General features: G+C 33.7%; 2 protein-coding genes across 2 annotated transcripts in view; one reads left to right on the top strand and one right to left on the bottom strand.

Annotated features, from left to right (window-relative positions):
* The window catches only part of LOC150103221 (solute carrier family 66 member 2), a 456,400-nt gene that overhangs the window by 48,051 nt on the left and 390,499 nt on the right, over positions 1–17,850 (bottom strand). Inside the window, exon 9 of the mRNA XM_090397709.1 lies at positions 11,682–11,898. Coding sequence (XP_090253835.1) covers positions 11,682–11,898 — 217 coding nt within the window. The remainder of the gene's footprint in view (positions 1–11,681; positions 11,899–17,850) is intronic.
* Dhod (dihydroorotate dehydrogenase 2) overlaps positions 1–17,850 on the top strand; it is a 173,569-nt gene that overhangs the window by 149,328 nt on the left and 6,391 nt on the right. The gene's annotated exons all lie outside the window — the stretch shown is intronic.

Here is a 17,850-nt window from a genome sequence, read left to right as displayed (position 1 = left end):
CCGGTAAGAACAGTCCTATTTTATTTTATTTCAGTGTGAAGATTTAAGTGATAGTTCCGTCTCGAATATCCTAACATTTACTGTGGTGTTTCACTGAATTTAGCCGAAGTTAGAAGTTTGGGAGTAATAACTGCCGTGATTAATAATGTTATAAGTGCTTGCTAAGTGTTAAATATAGAGTGTAACTGAGTGATACCAGCAAATTTATTTAGCAAGAAATTCTGTAGTATCGATCAGCGTGAACAATCTTTGTTATTGAGAGAACTGTGAATTTTGTATCTGAAGATTTAAAGTCTAATTTAATATGAATGTTTTGACCTGAAGAACTAAGTTAATTGTATTATCTTATTTTCGGAGTTAAATTTATGTACTTGTCATATAACCTTGTATTAAATGTTTTGTTTTATTGATTTCAATATTGTGTGTGCTTGATTCTTTTTCATTGCACCGTTCATAAAAAGTTCGCATCTTGCGGGAGCCCTAAGTGTAAAATGTTAAATTCGGCCTATATGAATAAGGAGACTGCTGAGTTAATTGAAGATTGATTCTACTATTTTATATAGGCTAATCTAAATATAGGGTGGTGCAGTATAAATATAAATTTCCCTATATTTTGATTAGTAATCAACCAATTAAGAACAACATTACAACATCTTGTTGTAATGTTGTTCTTAATATAATCAATTAATTGATTATATTAAGAACAACATTACAACAAGATGGCGAACCATAGAGCCAAGAAGGACGTTCCAACACTATCCAAACACACTATTATCTATTTCTAAGAAAAGTTACATTGCTCTGAATCACTAGTAATAACAACCCACACTATGCCATAAACACAAGTCCTTACATACTCTCCCCCTTGTGGCAATTAAATAAAATGAATTACTCCCCCATGACCCTCAAACCAACCCAATACTCTCAAAATGGTTAAACTCCATAATATTCTTGCCACAAACCTAACTACTCTTAGTACATCATTTCATTAACCAACGGGCCACACAGATGCAATATATCAAAAATATAAGCTTCATATACGTATAATTTTTTCCGTAATGTCTATACTGATTTCCATTGACACTTCACATCCATATAATTATAGAGACAATACCTGTCTAAGCTGGTAAGGTGGTTAAACCGTGCAAATAGCTCACATTTACTTATCTCTCTTCTACATCCGATGATGTTTAAAAATGAAAGCCAGCACCTGTCATGTTGCTGGCTTGCCTTTATGTTCCTTTCGTTCAATTCATTTTTTTTTTTCTTTTTTTCATCTTTGACACCTAATTACATACCATATTGGTCTCATCAGTTCTGGTCAAAATATTGTATCATTCTTACATTCAAAAAAAAAAAAAAAAAAGAAACGTATACAGGTATGTCAAATTAATAATCCTTATTTAATATAATTCCAGCTTATTTAATCACTATATTATATGCTACTATATTAAATAAGGATTTAATATAATAGCATCTCTGTAACCTAGTCAGATAGTTTTATAAAAGGGGCAACCATTATCAAAAATAGATTCGCTTGCTCTGTATAATTTCAAATATAGGAGCAACATTGTTTTCAGAATTTAAAGCATTATTGCAGTGTATATTTCTGTGCCTGTTTTTGTTGATGCCTTGTAATATTCTAGTCTTTAGATAACTAATACTTTGGAACATTGAATTTTACTTACAGATTAAAGAAACATAAAATGAACAGATAGTTATTATGTGCCAGCCTGGTTGGCCGAGTGGATAGCGTATCCACTCTCCACCCAAAAGGCTGCGGGTTCGAATCCCACCATGGGCAGGGATGTTTGTGATTGTCTGTGAAAATAGTGGTGGTGGTCATCTGCGATAGATGGCGTTGGTGTAGATGATGGAGGTAGTTGCGGCTAGTGGAGTGGTGGAGACAGAGTAGAGTAGGTGCCCTCCCTCGATGAGTCTTTGGACTCCCTGGAGGTGCTATGTTGTAATAATAATAATGCCATCTATCAGTTTATCAAACCTTTAATGAAAATTTAGAGGAAATTTACTTCTACAATTATAAAACATGAATTGAAGTTCAGAGCAACTTAATCAACTGTTACATATTAGCATAAAAATTTAATACTAATATGGTTTCAAAAGTTCTGTGTACCACACATGGATGATCAGTGGGATGATTTACTAGTTTTTTCCACCTTCATGTCAGCTGTAAACCAGTAAAAACATCTTTTTTACTGGTTTACAGTAAAAACAGAAGAAACAAGGTCTGTTTCTTCAAAATGGAGGAAGAAATGATACTACGTAGTGACTAGCCATGTTTCATATGGAGGATGTGATCTTATGGAAAAGTATCAAGGGCAAATGCTTCCTCACCCTTCTCCCCCATACCAGTCCTGACACAATCCCTTCAAAGTGATCTGTTCTCTAAGTTGAAAGAACCACTCTATCAGAAAAACACTTCACTGTTACTGATGAAGGTTCTGCTGAAGTGTCCTGATGTATCAAATTAATCAACAAAAAGTCTTCTGACAGGAATGCAAACCTTACCTAAACACTTAGCAACAATGATAAAGTAGAATGTAGATTATATTGAAGGCATGTCACTGTATTTTGTTAAATAAATGCTTAGTTTAACAACAGGAGTATACTATGCAAAATTTTGGAAATGACCCATAATAGTAAGTTTAATTTGAGATTAGTCATTTATATTTAATAAAATCACTATTTGGATGCGTTTATATATATATATATATTTTTTAATTTTTTTTTGAAAATATGACTATATGATCTGATACACATTGCTATTTGAATTTGGAAAACGAAATGAAGTAAATTTTGAGTAATGATTAAAAAAATATATGCCATAAAATGTCCTTTTATATATTGCAAGACTCAACTTTCTCATTTTTTTAATATATATGTATACACCACCAGCATATGCAAGAGGGGATAGATTATACTAAAAGGACAGTTTATCACTAATTTTGGCGAATTTCATCATTGTATTGACTATTAATAATGATAGCATACTTGGTAATAATCACAGAAAAAAAGTTATTTAAGAAAAGTTAGAATATCTACCCCTGCCCAGGAAAATCCTCTGCAATGCCATTGATATATGCATTTACAAGAGAATTGAGTTCAAGAAAAACTTTCTTTTTTTCTTTTTCAACTCCTAAAGCTAGTTATATATAGGTGAGAAAAAATATGATTTAAATATACAAAGAAGTCACTGGCTTTAAAAATGCAGTAAAAGCTTTTTCATTTGGTTAGAATTACTTTTTAAACTTTTGACTAAACTCTACCCTTTATTCTGAAATTTTTTGAATTCATTTTTTTTGAGAGAAACACAACCTTTGTGTGCATGTGTATATAACTGAAGAATTAATTAGTCTAATTTAAAATTAATATGTTATATTATACCAAAAGTAGATCTATTTACTAGGTTTTGCAAATTGCTATGCAGTTAGAATTAACTTTATAGTCTAAAAGTTTTGTTTTCTCCATCTAAATTTTGAAAAAATTTAAAAAATCTTTATTAATGATAATCCACTACATAAAAAGAAAGTAATATATCACATTTTGATGTAGTCTGTATTTTTACTTGACCAGAATTGGTCATCATCATTATTTTCTTTTTTTTGATTATTAACAACATATACTTAACAAGTACAACTTAAAAATATATACACTAGTTGATATTTTACAAATAAGGTTTTAAAGCATGTAATATATCAACTTCTATGCTCCCCACGTTTTGCAACATATGTTGGAGTTGGGATACCTCTGTAAAATAATATTTGTAATAGAATAGCTATATCTATCATAACTTGCAATGCCCCACAGATACCAAACTGTACTGGAGCTTCATGAACAATAAAATAACCTGTTTTGAAAAGATCTCCAGCTGTCCACATAAGCACCATCTTCTTACTAAAAAATGGCAAGGGGAAAAAAAAAATCAGTAAGCATACTGAATAATATTCAGATCACTGTCTATGTTCAAATCTGGTACCTATTCTAAACTGCTCAGCTAAAGATATATATATATATATATATATATATATATATAAAAATGGTCAGAACTGAGTATAAGATTTAGTGAAATACATCATTTGAGAGAATTAAAAAGATTTCAAAGCAACTATGTATGAAGTAGAATAAAGGATTATTGTTTAGAATATAAGGCAAGAATATTATCTGCAACTGCATGCATGCATTTGTTGGTTTAGTATATAGCTTGAAGAAACCAAAATTTAATCATGGAAAAATCCTAATAAAAAAGTGCTTATAAATATTCCTTATATTCTAGATGAGATTTGAACCAAGTGTTCTAATCCAGTGAAAAGAATGTTCCCCTTCCACCCAAAAGGAGTACACTATTCTAACAGGCAGTACCAAGACCAAAGGAAAAATGAAATAGGGCAAAAAAAGCTAGTAGCATAGTTAGAACATTACACAGACTGTTGTTTGAAGCAGAAAAAGAAGTGAAAATAGCAAAATTGGGTGATCAGATAGATAACGAAACTAAAAAAAATGCAATAATGCAAATATTAAGTAAATGAAAATAGGCTTACCCCAACTTATGGTGCTTTGTACCTACAGACATTTTTGAACTGTCACTTATCCAAAAGTTACATCACTTGTTTTTGGAGTTACTGCTCTTTAGTGCCATGATGCTACCATGCGAAAAGTGTCACTGTCTCGCTATCATCAGTGTGCTGTCAGGCATGTCACATGTCCTTGTATTGCACTCTGACTGCATAACTAATTTTTAACCATTATTTTACTATTTTTTTTGTTGTGATTAAATTTATTATATTTAAATTTAATAAATTGGCATTAGGTTTTTTTATTTCAGTCATACCTGCACTGTCTTTAAACTTCAACTTATAGACATTTGAATTATGGCATCCCTCTGGAGCCGAAGATGACGTAACTCTACATATGACCATATGTAGAAGAAAACAGAAAAAAGAAATTGAGAACACAATAGAAATATTGTGTTCTCAATTTATAGACATTTGAATTATGGCATCCCTCTGGAACCGAAGATGACGTAACTCTACATATGACCATATGTAGAAGAAAACAGAAAAAAGAAATTGAGAACACAATAGAAATATTAAGGTCAATGTCAAACAAGCCATTATGCTCTTTATTCAATAATGAGTAAAGAGTATAAAACACAGACTTAATTATTAACTAACTGAGAGATAAGGAAAAACTGTTTCTTTAAAGAGGAAAAAAAGTCCACATTCTTTCATGCTTGAAAGTATATCTCTGGTTGACAAAGGAAAACATACATATATATTATGACACTACACCAACAAAAGGCCACTTCAAGAGCATATTTTACATATTAGTAAAATATGCATTTTTTTTGGCAGATAATGTGGTAGCCCTGCTGTTTGTTATGTTTTTCCAAGCTATGTGAGGCTTTCAATAAGCAAAGGGGTGATCTCACACCAGGTAAAGAAAATCACCTATCATATCTAGTATTAAGTGGTAGAAGAATATCATAATCATAAGAACATCAGCCTTGCTTATCGGAGGCTTCAAAAATATATAATATCGGTGGTATTGTTATTTCCGTGGGTGTGCCTAGCATACCTGGCATATACACCCCTGGTGTACACACAAATTATGTTGAAATAAGTATTGGGATGCCTGTTTTATAATGAAACAGTGATACATAGTACTGTATAACTGTTTCATTCTAAAACAGGCATCCCGATACTTATAATTTGTATGTAGCCTATATTGCTACATACAACAAACCGATATACCTTGAGAGTAAAACCAATTGCAATGCTATCTAGTGTCAAAAGCATGTAGAAAGAAACTTATAGGCTTCAACTGATATGTGAATGCACAGGAATTCAGGTTAGGACTGTTTCCATAGAAATTACCAAGTCTGTTTTTATTGAAGAGCAGCTGCATATAAGCCTCTCATCAACTGCACATAAAAGGTAATCAACAATATAGATAACACTGAACTGATGTAAAGAACACTGACTGAGGAACTGAACCTTTGATTATAGTGGGTGGAAAGACATTAATGTGTTTCCTGCACTGCAGCAATTAGAATAGTGTGTCATATTGTAGATATTTGAACATGGTGTGAGGAAAATAATGTGGAAAAACTGGACTGCCCTGCATAGAAATCCCAGACCACTGCATACAACAATGGTTACATAGACTTGTGGTTATTTTGAAGAATAGTTCAAATTACCTGACTTATTATCACAAACTGGTAGAGAATATGAAAATATCATGATGGAAACTTTGAAACTTACAAAGAAACCTTAACAAATGGAGAAAAGAGTATCCCAAAGGGGATTAAGACTGATAATAATAGTGATATTAAATCTAAAGATAAATATATTCTGGATATTTGGAGTCATTATTTCAAAAAATTATTAAATGAGTTTAAAACTAATAGAAATGTGTCAGAAAAGAACATTATTCTTTTTAAGTATCTCTGCAAGTCTTTAGCCAAATTAAATTTGCAAAGGCTTTCAACAGATTGCCTTGTTTCATGACAAAGCTGTTGATTTGTCATGAAATGACAAACTATTAGTTTGTCATTTCATGACAAACTAATAGTTAAACTGGAACAGATGGGGTTATGGAGGAGTTAAGGTAATTATGAAAGAGAACCTCCATAATTACCTTTAAGGGATGTGGAGAAACGGCTCGAGTTTCTGACCTAATGTCCAATATTCACCTTCGTGTGGTGAATCCCGTTAGTAGTAGTAGGGACGCACCAAAGCGAGACCAGTTTGAAATTTGGCCAAAGCATTGAATTAAATTTTATAAGCAAATGTTTTGAAGAAAAAAAAAGACTCATAAAAATGTTTATCAAGTTTTAATGAGTGTATTTTTTTTTGTTCCAAACATTTGTTTATGAAATTTAATTTGCAATGTTTAAAATTTAATTATACTTCTGCTGAATATTCACCACTTCAGCCAAATTGTAGAAGGAACAAAGATTACAAAAAACCGTGTAATAATACTTCATCTAATCACATAACCACATGAAAAGAAATACACACACATACAGAAAATTGACTGGAGATTTTATGAGAATACAATCTTCAGCATCAGAATTGCCTTGGCTTGCACTACTAAAAAGATGCACACTGTCAAGGTATCCATATAATTGCCTTTTATTAGTTTTTTTGATTTCACCAACTTGACAACTGTTTCAAACTATTGGTTCTCATTGGAGATCAGGGAGAAACTGTAAAATGACAAGAATCCTCATTCAATACCAAAGCAATTGTTTCAGAGAATTGTATTTTTCATAGGTGACCAGTTGGTCCATATTTCATGCATTACTTAAGAAACTTGGAAAGTTTCTTCAGTAGTGCAAGCTAATGCAACTCCAATGCTCAGGACTGTATTTTTATCAGCTCTTTCTTCTTTATTCAAAACTCTCCGAGTTTCTTTCTTTCTCTATCTCTCTCATAACTATTATTTTTCAGGAAATAACAATGTATACAAAATACTAATTATATTAACTTTAATTAATAATTTTCTATTTTTTGGAAAAGTTACTTTGCTATCAACAGGGATCACAAACACAATGATAAGTGCATGCAGACACTAACACTGGGAAAATGAGACTGAAGAAAGGCAACCAAAGTCTGGCCTAGAGTCCTACATGGTGCCCTGCTAAGTGGACTAAATTGGGTGGTCTTGGCCATTGGACTAAAGATCTGAGGATGAGTGCTTCCCAAATTTGGGGCAGTCTTGTGCACCCAAATTTCTTGAGGTTTGGAAAGTCTCTCAGGGCTGAGACAGATTAGAGGATTAGCCCCTCATATTTGTATTTGCTGTAGTGTAATAAGAACAGCCTTCTTCTAGTGTCTACTGTGGTGGATGTCCAAAGCATGGTCAACAAATCCTGAGTTGCTGTAATGGTGCAACCAGATGTAGTACTTGTGTTCAGAAATTATGATATTGGATGTCCTGCCTGTTTGCCCATAGTAGGACAGTGTGCAATTGCAAGGGACCTGGTAGATCTAGGGAATGTGATTGGTCTTTGGTGCTGCCAATTTTTTATGTGGTCTGTAAGTGGTTGTATTTCTCTTAGGATTTTTGTTAATTTTTCAAATGTGTCCTGGATATATATGGAATGGTGATAGATTTTGTGTAATCTCTGCTCTGAAGGGGGAGGCAGTTATAGGGTTTTAATACATTTTTTGGGGATTGTAGCCATTGGCTAAGAAAGTGTTGAGAATATGGTCAAGTTCAATAGTTAGGGCACTGCTAACAGAACTGATTAATTTTTCCCTGTTATTATATAACTTCTTTATAATCCCATATTGTTGGGAGGGGGGGGAATGACTGCTGGCCAAATGGAGAACACATCATCTACGTAGCATAGCCAGACACTGTCTGGCTACACTGATATTAGAAATGCAGATATCAAACTCAGCTCTATGCTTTATTATTATTATTATTATTAATAATAAGATGGATAGGAATTATTATTAATAAGAAAGATGGGAAAGTAGAGCACTCAGGATTTAATCTTGGGGGGGGGGGGCGAGTTGAGAATACACGCTACGCATTGCATACGATCTATGACTGAGCATCTGCAATGATCGCTAATTCATAAGTAGTATAGAAATAGAAGACACGACACAACATAAATAAAAAAAATAAAAAATAAAAGAATTTTAATTAGGAAAAGATTTTTGGAAATTTTTCTAGTTTTTTTTTCCCTTTTTTTTTGGGAGCCCCTTACATACAAATTAGCCAAAGTGCTCACACAATATACTAAAAACACAGCTTTACACTTAAAAAAACTCAGCTCAATTTAAAGCCAGTATACAAAACCTTTCACTCCAACACGCTGACATAATGGTCAGTTTTGATGTCTTCTCCTTATTCACCACTGTTCTCACTCAAAGATACTTTAGACCTTATCCAAGCCAAATTTCCTCCCATATCTCAGCCCTATTTCAGTTTATCATGAACTCAGGCTATTTCGTTTGGCAAGGAAAATTCTACAAACAGAGAGGACAGTCATGGATTCTCCACTCCCTCCACCCCTGGCCAACTTCTTTATGGAGACCTTTGAAGAAAAAGCCTTAAATTCTGCCCCAAATAAACCCACTGTTTGGTTATGTTATGTGGATGATGTGTTCACCATTTGGCCACATGACCCGGATACACTCCACAATTTCTCAACACACTTAAACAATCAACAACCCAGCATCCAGTTTACCTTGGAAAAATAAAACAACAGTCTCCCTTTCCTAGACACACTGATTACATGCCGGCCTGATGGATCCCTGGTCTCTGTTTACATAAAGACTACACATACAGGTACCTTCACCAGTACTCCCCCCCCCCAACAATATGGGATTATAAAAACCCTATATAACAGAGCAAAATTAATCAGTTCAGATAACAATGCCTTAACTACTGAACTTAACCATACCAATGGCTACAACCCTCAAAAAAAAAATCAAAAAAATATTAAAACCAGCCACTTCCCCTAGACCTACTTGGAGAATACAGGCCCCTTGCAGTTGCAAACTGTCCTACTATGGCCAAACAGGCAGGACAGCCAATATGAAGACATCCGAACACAAAGACTACATCTGGTTCCACCAACACAGCCACTCAGGACTTGCTGACCATGCATTCGATCCACCACAGAATATGTTGGAAGAATGTCCCTTTATTACACCACAACAAGTACAGTACGAAAGATTATTCCTTGAATAAGCCTCAGCTCTGAAAAAAACTTCCCAAACCTCAACAAATTTGGGTGGCAAGCATTCTAAGATCGTCAGCCTAACAGCCAAGAAAATCCAATTTAGCCTGCTGGGGGGGTGGGGGTGGGGGGCACCTTTTAGGACTCTAGGACAGACTTCAGTTGTCTTTCTTTAGCCTCATTTGCTTAGTGTGAGTGCCTGCATGCACATATCATTGTTTTGTGATCCCTGAAGATGGCAATGTAACATTGCCAAAATATGAGGGTGGTCTGAAAAGTTCTCAGCCTCGACCATAGATGGCAACACTATCAGCAAGATTTTTATTTTTATTTTTTTATCTAAGTTGGTATATCTGTCATAAGCATACATGTAAATTGCAAGACATTCTATCAAGTAGTTTGTTTCATACAGCTGTCTGAAGCAAAAGTGTTGTTCTGTATCCCTTGAAATGGATGAGTATTGTGCAGTCATAAAATTTTCTGTAAAAGAAGGTTTACAGCAAAAGAAATTCATTCGAAATTCATAAAAGTTTATGGGCACTCTTCTCCTTTGTTTTCGACAATTAAGAAATGGACTGCCAAGTTTAAACGTACTCGTACTAGCCTTGAAGATGATCCATGTGAAGGAAGTCTATAAAGTGTAACAACACCAGAAATCATTGATCAAGTGCACAATATGGTATTGTATGACCAGCAGGTCAAAGTGCATGAAATTGCTGAGACTACAGGTATTTCAAAAGAACATGTAGGATCTATTTTGCATGAAGAATTGCAAATGAAAATGCTTTGTGCAAGATGAAAAGCACACTCGCATGAAAATCTCTGAGCAGTGCTTGGAGCATTTTAACAAGAATAAAACTGATTTTGTGCATGATTTATTACTATGGATGAGACTTGGATTCACCATTACACACCAAAATCTAAACAGCAGTCAAAACAGTGGACAGAAGCCAGTTGTTCAGCGTCAAAAAAGACAAAGTCGGTTCCATCAGCAGGAAAGGTCACGGTGTTTTGGGATGCTAAAGGCATTTTTTTAAAAATTATCTTGAAAAGGGGTAAAACAATAACTGGGGAATATTATTCTGATCTTTTAACCAGACTAGATGTAAAAATTCGTGAGAAAAGACCCGATTTGCAGAAGAAAAAAATCATCTTTCATTAGGACAATCACCTGCTCACAAAGGTGTTTTGACAATGGGGAAATTAAGGGATCTGCAGTATGAATTATTGGAATATACACAATATTCCCCAGATTTGGCCCCCTCTGATTCTATCTCCTCTCAAAACTCTAAAACTCTTCCTTGCTGGTCAGTGTTTTTCTTCGAATCAAGAGGTGATTGCAGCTGCTATTATTATCCCATCCACTACAGGGACGGGATAATAGCGTCGGAGCATCGCTGGAATAAATTATTAGTCTTAAGGGGAGATTATATTGAAAAATAAAAATAATTTTGAAATTATATAAATTTGTTTATTTCATTGTTAGGCCGAGAACTTTTCAGACCACCCTCGTGTAGATAGTTATTAAGTTTTTATAATTAATAATTTAGTTTACGTTGTCTTTTCCTAAAAAAATTATAAGTACACACACACACACACACACACAGTCCAGATGAAGATATGAAGGCTGAAATGTGGGAAAGTTATTACTCTTAACACAGTTGTGGTCTTTTCAAAATGAAAGACTCCTTTCACAATATATTGAACTGCAATGACAGTCCTAAACACAAGTAGATAAAAGTAATATAAAATATGTCTAAGTAAAAGGAAGCAACTACCATACTAAGTGAGAACATTCTGGCTTTTCCATTTCTCTGTCCAGTACCCTGTACACTGTTTCAGCTTTCTTATTAACAGTCTGCAGCAACATCTAGTCAGATGTAACAGCAGACATTATGAAGCAAAAAAGCATCAATCAGTGTGTTAGTAGTCTGATAACTTTATCTAAAGTTCTAATACTGACCTCATACCAATTGTTGATTTCTTTTTGAAGTTTTTAATAAATTGGGGTGCTCCAAGCATAGCCTCTGTCAATAATGCTAAAAATCCAATAGTCTCCACAACCAGAGGAAGTTCAATACAGAAATACATTAATATTCCAACAACTCCTGTGAATGTAACAATACACTCCACATAACTCTGAAAGTCTGTCCACTCCCAGAAGAAATTTGCATCCAAATCTAATGAAATAAAAAGAAATTATCTATATAGCATATCAAATTATTTAGATTCTCTTTTTATTGCTAAGTAATCAAATTGCAAATTAAAATAAAAAATAACTATAAAAAAGTAAAATCAGATTATTGATAAATTTTGGCCACAATGTAAGGAATAATGTTTTTCTTCATTTAATTTCATGTGAGCAAACTCAGTTCGAAAGTTATATTTTCTTGATTACTTCAAGTGTGCAAAAGTTTATTTATACAAACAAATTAAATGTGATAAAGGTATAAGTATTTTCACAAGCTATCAGTTATATTATATAAGTCACTCAATTTCTATAAACATTATCATTATTTTTAAATAAGATTTTTAAGTATTGGTTGTGTTAATTTTTAATGCTTTTGAATGTTTTCTGTGAATGTATAAAAATGAAATATGACCACATACAAGTATCAGTCTGTAATTAATAAATAAATTAAACTAGCTGATTTTTTTCACAGGATTTCACATAGCATGCCACAGGATAGCATCTTCAGAGCATTATAATTTTTTTATTATTATTCATGTGCCCCCCCCCCTCCCATTCCACCTTAGAACTGGTTGAGCCCTCCTAATGAGGGATTAAATACTATATCCTATGACTGTAGCCTATGTGTTCATGGGGCTGGTTTGCCTGCTTGCAGAATGAAAAACCCCAGATAAACTGGAGGGAAAACCCTGCTATCCATGCCCAAGACCGGCTAACTTAGCTATGGCTGAGAAAGTTCCTTAAGCTCCTCACGTCGTCGACGAGAATCGAACATAGGACACTCTTTCCCCAGGCATATGACTGCAAAGTGCATAGCCACTAGACTAACTGCATGGACAACATTATAATTAATAACTATATACATGAGGTACAATTATCATGTATAGACAGATCCTGACTTACATCCTGCAAAGTCTTACATAACATGAATTTTATGTCAGATTTAACTCACCTCTATCTGTTTGTGTGTGTGTGTATAGCAGTACATTAACATTTTAAAGGTTATTTTTGTTAGTTTATCCCCCCTCCCTACACACACGTTTTCCATGTTTGTTCCTTTTTTCAGCCACATGTGCTTTACCACAGTACATGAAAACATTAAATATTATTAAAATGAATGAATAAATACAAATACGTAACGTGTCTGTGTTCAATGGTAAACAAAGCAAGACCGAGAAAGATGTACACATGTACACTGCATGAGTTGTCTGCCTTGCAGAAGACTGCTGGGTGGTAAGTGAGTAACACAGGCAGGTTAAATTTTTATAACTCAAAATTTTTTCCATAGTCCTTTCAGGATGATTTGCACAAGTCTAAATTTACATAATTTGAACTTATGTAAGTTAGGACCTGTCTGTATGTAGTAGCATATCAAAATGCTAACAAACTATGGAAGAACTTATCCTAATGGATTCTCTCTGAAGCTTGAATGAAACTAGCATACACTGTTTTCATTCTATCCATTTCTCTAGTTTGTCTGGGATGGGATGAGTCCCCTGATTAAGTGTTTTAGGCAATTTAATGCAGCCAGTTTCCCATCACAGACTTAACTAATTTGTGTGTGTGTGTGTGTGTGTGTGTGTGTGTGTGTGTGTGTGTGTGTGTGTGTGAAAAATGTAGTTCCAACTATGAAAAATCAGTACTTTAAGGTTATCTTCATCTGCTGGATAATCTAAAAAAATTGTACATTAAATACTTTCATAACTATTCGATAAAAATATCTTATAAAAATGTAACGAGAATATGCACTAAATTTTTTATTAAGTAATTTATAAAGTTCATAAGAAAATATTCATATTTCTTAACAGTCCTGACTGTCTTCCACTTCTGTTAATTCAAAACATATTTGAAAATTTACATTCTTTAATATCCAATGCTACTGTTATTAGAAAAGGAAAGCAATTCCAACACTTTTTCTTGGTTTATCTCCCTTTCATTTCTAACTTCATCAGAATAGAAGACATTAATGTTCCCTTTTTTTTTTTAATTTAAAATACTTAAAAAAAACCTCATTTTTAGTTAATAAGCTTTATTATTAGAAAAGGAAGACAAGTTCTCAATTTCTGATATGTCATTCCCTCATTTCTGCACTAATAAAAATATGTAAGCTTTATATTTTTCCCTGTTGTGTTAAAGACAGCAATGTTATTGCTGTCTTTAATAGAACAGGAAATGACCTTTACCATTCTCGGGCTAGATACAAAGTACAACAGAATGTTCTAATTATTTTTCTTGCTTGATAATGGTTTCATATTTGTGTTGTTTTATTTGTAGGACTTGGAGAGAGTCTCCAGATTTTCGAACAACAGAAAAATCTAAAAGTTTCATAAAACTGGCACACTTTTCATGCAAACAATTTATTATTATTGGATATGAATTCTCAGAACCCATCATGGGAATATCATTCTGCTCTCCCTATACTTGTCATCTAAATAAATTAATTAGGAATTAGAGCATTACAATCCTCACACAATACACTCATTACATGAGAAATTTGATTTCTGCTCTCTTGAAACTTTCTTAACTTCTAGGGATGATCCCTTGTTACCCATTATCCTCTAATCTAAACATTGTCCTTTTGTCTACTTGAAATGAGGATCTCATATTCTGTCCCTCCTTTGTTTTTTCTTTCTACTTACCAAACTCTGTAATTTACTTTCCCCTCAAACCTATCCTCACAGTCAATATTACAATATCCAAGTACTGGATTATCAAAGAAAGAGCCACATGACTTTATTTCAGTGATGTAAATTATATAGAAATAAGGGATATTAAAGATTCAACCTTATTTCAAAGCTGAATATATGTAGTGTCTTTGAAAGTTTTGAAATTTGGACCAAAGAGCTTATGAGAATATATTATCTTTAGTAATTACTATTACGCACCAACCAACAGTCCACTTATGAAAAATCTCTCTCTCTGACATAGGACTGCTTTGGTATCGAATGAAAGTTTTTGCTCTCTAAGGTTTCTGCCTGGTCTCTGAAGAGAACAAACCAGTTTGAAACAGGTCAATGAAACGTTTATGAAATGCATAATAAGGCAAATATATGGATGCCTGAGCAATGCTTATTTCTTTTAAGAGTGCAAGCTAAGGTAGCTGTGATGCTGAGGATTGTATTCTCATAAGCTCTCTGGTCAAAATTTTGAAACTTTCAAAGTTGTTACATGTATTTGGCTTTGAAATAAGGTTGAATCTTTAATATCTCCTATTTCTATATAATCCAAGTATCAGATATTGGCTGTGAACTGTTCTCAACATTCTGCACTTTTTCTTTACCTTTCCAAAATTAGATGACCAAATCTGTATACAGCAATCCAGATAGGGTCAATAAGAGCTTTATACAAGTATACTGTGAAATGTTTGAAAAGGAGATATCAGCAAAGTTATCTGATGATCTTTGCTTCAATTTTTAAATAGAGACCTAGAGGATATTATAAACAACAACCACAGCAAATTTAATTTTTAATAAAATAAAATAAAAATGATATTTATTAGTTTTTCTGCTTACATGTTAGGCTTAAGTTCTGCTACAGTCAAGGAACTTGGATTCATAAAAACCTATTTAGTGATGTAATAGGGTTTTACTATGTTTGTTCATTGCATGTATTCTCTGGCTGGTTTGCCTTATGGTATGAAAAACCCGAATTTGTGAGAGAAAATAAACCTGTTAACTCCATATGAGACTGATTAACTCAATTTATGGTATTCAAGCTCATGTCTTTCTAACCAAACAGAATTACTGTTATGTTGAATTGGATTTTAACGGTATGGATGTGAACACAGATTGTTAAGAAAATAACTATTTATTAACTTAAAAGCTAATATTTCATGATGATGCTGGTATTATATCCAGCATCTTCAGAGCACACAAACAAAGTTTGTTACAATAGTGAGACAACCACAATCCAGTGTAACAGTAGGGCTAGTATAAATAATTGCAGATTGCAACACAAGACTAAAGTCCTAATTAGGTACCATCTAAGTTATTAAAAAAAAAAACAGTAGTCCGAATAGTTAAAAATAAACATTAATTTGGTCTTAGGATGACTGTCTCCCAAATCTTTGGTAGATTTATACAGCCATACTTGTTAAGGTTTGGAGTATGTTTTAAGGCTTCTGTTGATTCCAGGAACAACCTCTCTGACTTGTAGAAGCATCTGTGCAGTACTTTTATTTTTTTCTGATTGATCCTGCAAGCCGGAGTATCCAAAGCATGGTCTACCAGACCCGACTTGCCATAGCGAAAGTGCCAGATATATCTTTTGTGTTCACTGAGGTGGATGTCCACAGTTCTTCCTGTCTGTCTGTAGTAGGTTTGATGACATGAACAGGGCACTTCATAGACTCCTGGATGTGATATGAATCTGTCCTTAAGTGAATGGATGAGAGTTTGCAATTTCACATAAGGTTTAAATATGGTGCGAAATTGGCGTTTGTTAAGCACCCTAGATATCTTTTCAGATGTGCCTTCAATTTATGGGATGGCGATAGTTTTGTTGTAGTCTTCTGTGGTAGGTAATGGGGGGGGGGGATTTTTGGGGAGCATTTAGTATTTTTATCTATCTTATGGGTATTATAGCCATTGATCAGAAAGGTGTGTTGCAGGTGAGAAAGTTCAGCAGTGAGAGCAATGTCATTGGAACAAATTGCTCTAGCTCTATGGGTTAGTGTTTTTAAGATACCATATTGTTTGTGTAAATATCTCCATGTATGTGTGGGTTTTCTATAAACCGAGAATGATAAGGAACCTTCTGGAAAACGTGTGTTCAGAAAGGGCAGATAGTTATTGGCTTCTAGTTCCATTGTAAAGTGGATTTTAGGGTTACTGTTATGAAATGAGCTGTGGAGGCTCTTGAAAAGAACAAGAAAACGTTAATTAAGAAAAGAAGGGTAATAAGATGAAATAATGCAGACAATCAACCATGGCAATAATATGAGACAATAATAACAACACAGTCAATGTGTCTAACATGGAGTACACACAACTGCAACTTAACAATGTCAGAAAGTGGCCTTAATTTTACCATAACACCAAGGAAAATCAGCAAACGATTCAGTGTTTTATACTTTTTTTTAATGTGAATCTCACTCACATGAGCTTGTAAATCTATAGTGCATTAATGCTGTGAGTAGACTAACAGTTATCCTCATTCCATAGCTTAGACACACCACTGCAAACTCAGGCCTCTAATAAACAGAGTTGTGGTCTCACGCCAGGTGATGAAATCAATATATCACCAAAAGACATTCGCAAATATGCAACACAGTGGGAGTCATAAGCACAGCCTGCTGGTTGGAGAATGGATATGCTGTTCACTTGGCTAATCAGACGATGGGGAGTGTCTAATCTTAGGTGGTAATCACAGCAAACAAAAATATGGTTAATATATGTTACAAAATTAAAGCCCCCAGCCAAAAGTGATACACAACAAGAAAAACAAATAGCCTGTGAATTCTAGGCCAACAAACCTTACTGACTTAAAAGATGACAAAGGTAATGCAATGGCAGTTATAAATAGGGTTGAATATAAAAGGAAAATGACTGCTTTACTTGAGAATTGGAATATGTAAGTTGGTTGCTTATGACTCCACAAACAGAAAAACAAAACGCTTCCCTTTAGAAATAAAAGATCAGAAACACAAAGCTTTACCTGAAGAGTTGCTTAGTCTCACTTTTCTTGATTTCTATGAACTTATATGCTACATAAAGTTAATAAATCTATGCTCTTGAAGTCCATAGTTAAGCTCAGCAGTGCCATGTATCTGCCTAAAATTAATAGTACCCCTCAAAATTAATAGTAACATACCCCCCATGATAAAAACATTTTAGAAACCATATGCAAATACAATGTGTCATTCTATATGATAGAATATGATACATTTGTTAGTCAGTTTTTAAATGATTACCCTCTTTACTAACATCCTTACTAAGGATGA

This window comes from Typopeltis vanoorti, chromosome 9 (assembly GCF_054136105.1).
Source record: "Typopeltis vanoorti isolate ZY-2024b chromosome 9, IOZ_Tvanoo_1.0, whole genome shotgun sequence".
NCBI lineage: Eukaryota > Metazoa > Arthropoda > Arachnida > Uropygi > Thelyphonidae > Typopeltis > Typopeltis vanoorti.
The sequence above is the reverse complement of the archived record's forward strand: the minus strand, read 5'-3'. Positions and strand labels throughout refer to the sequence as shown.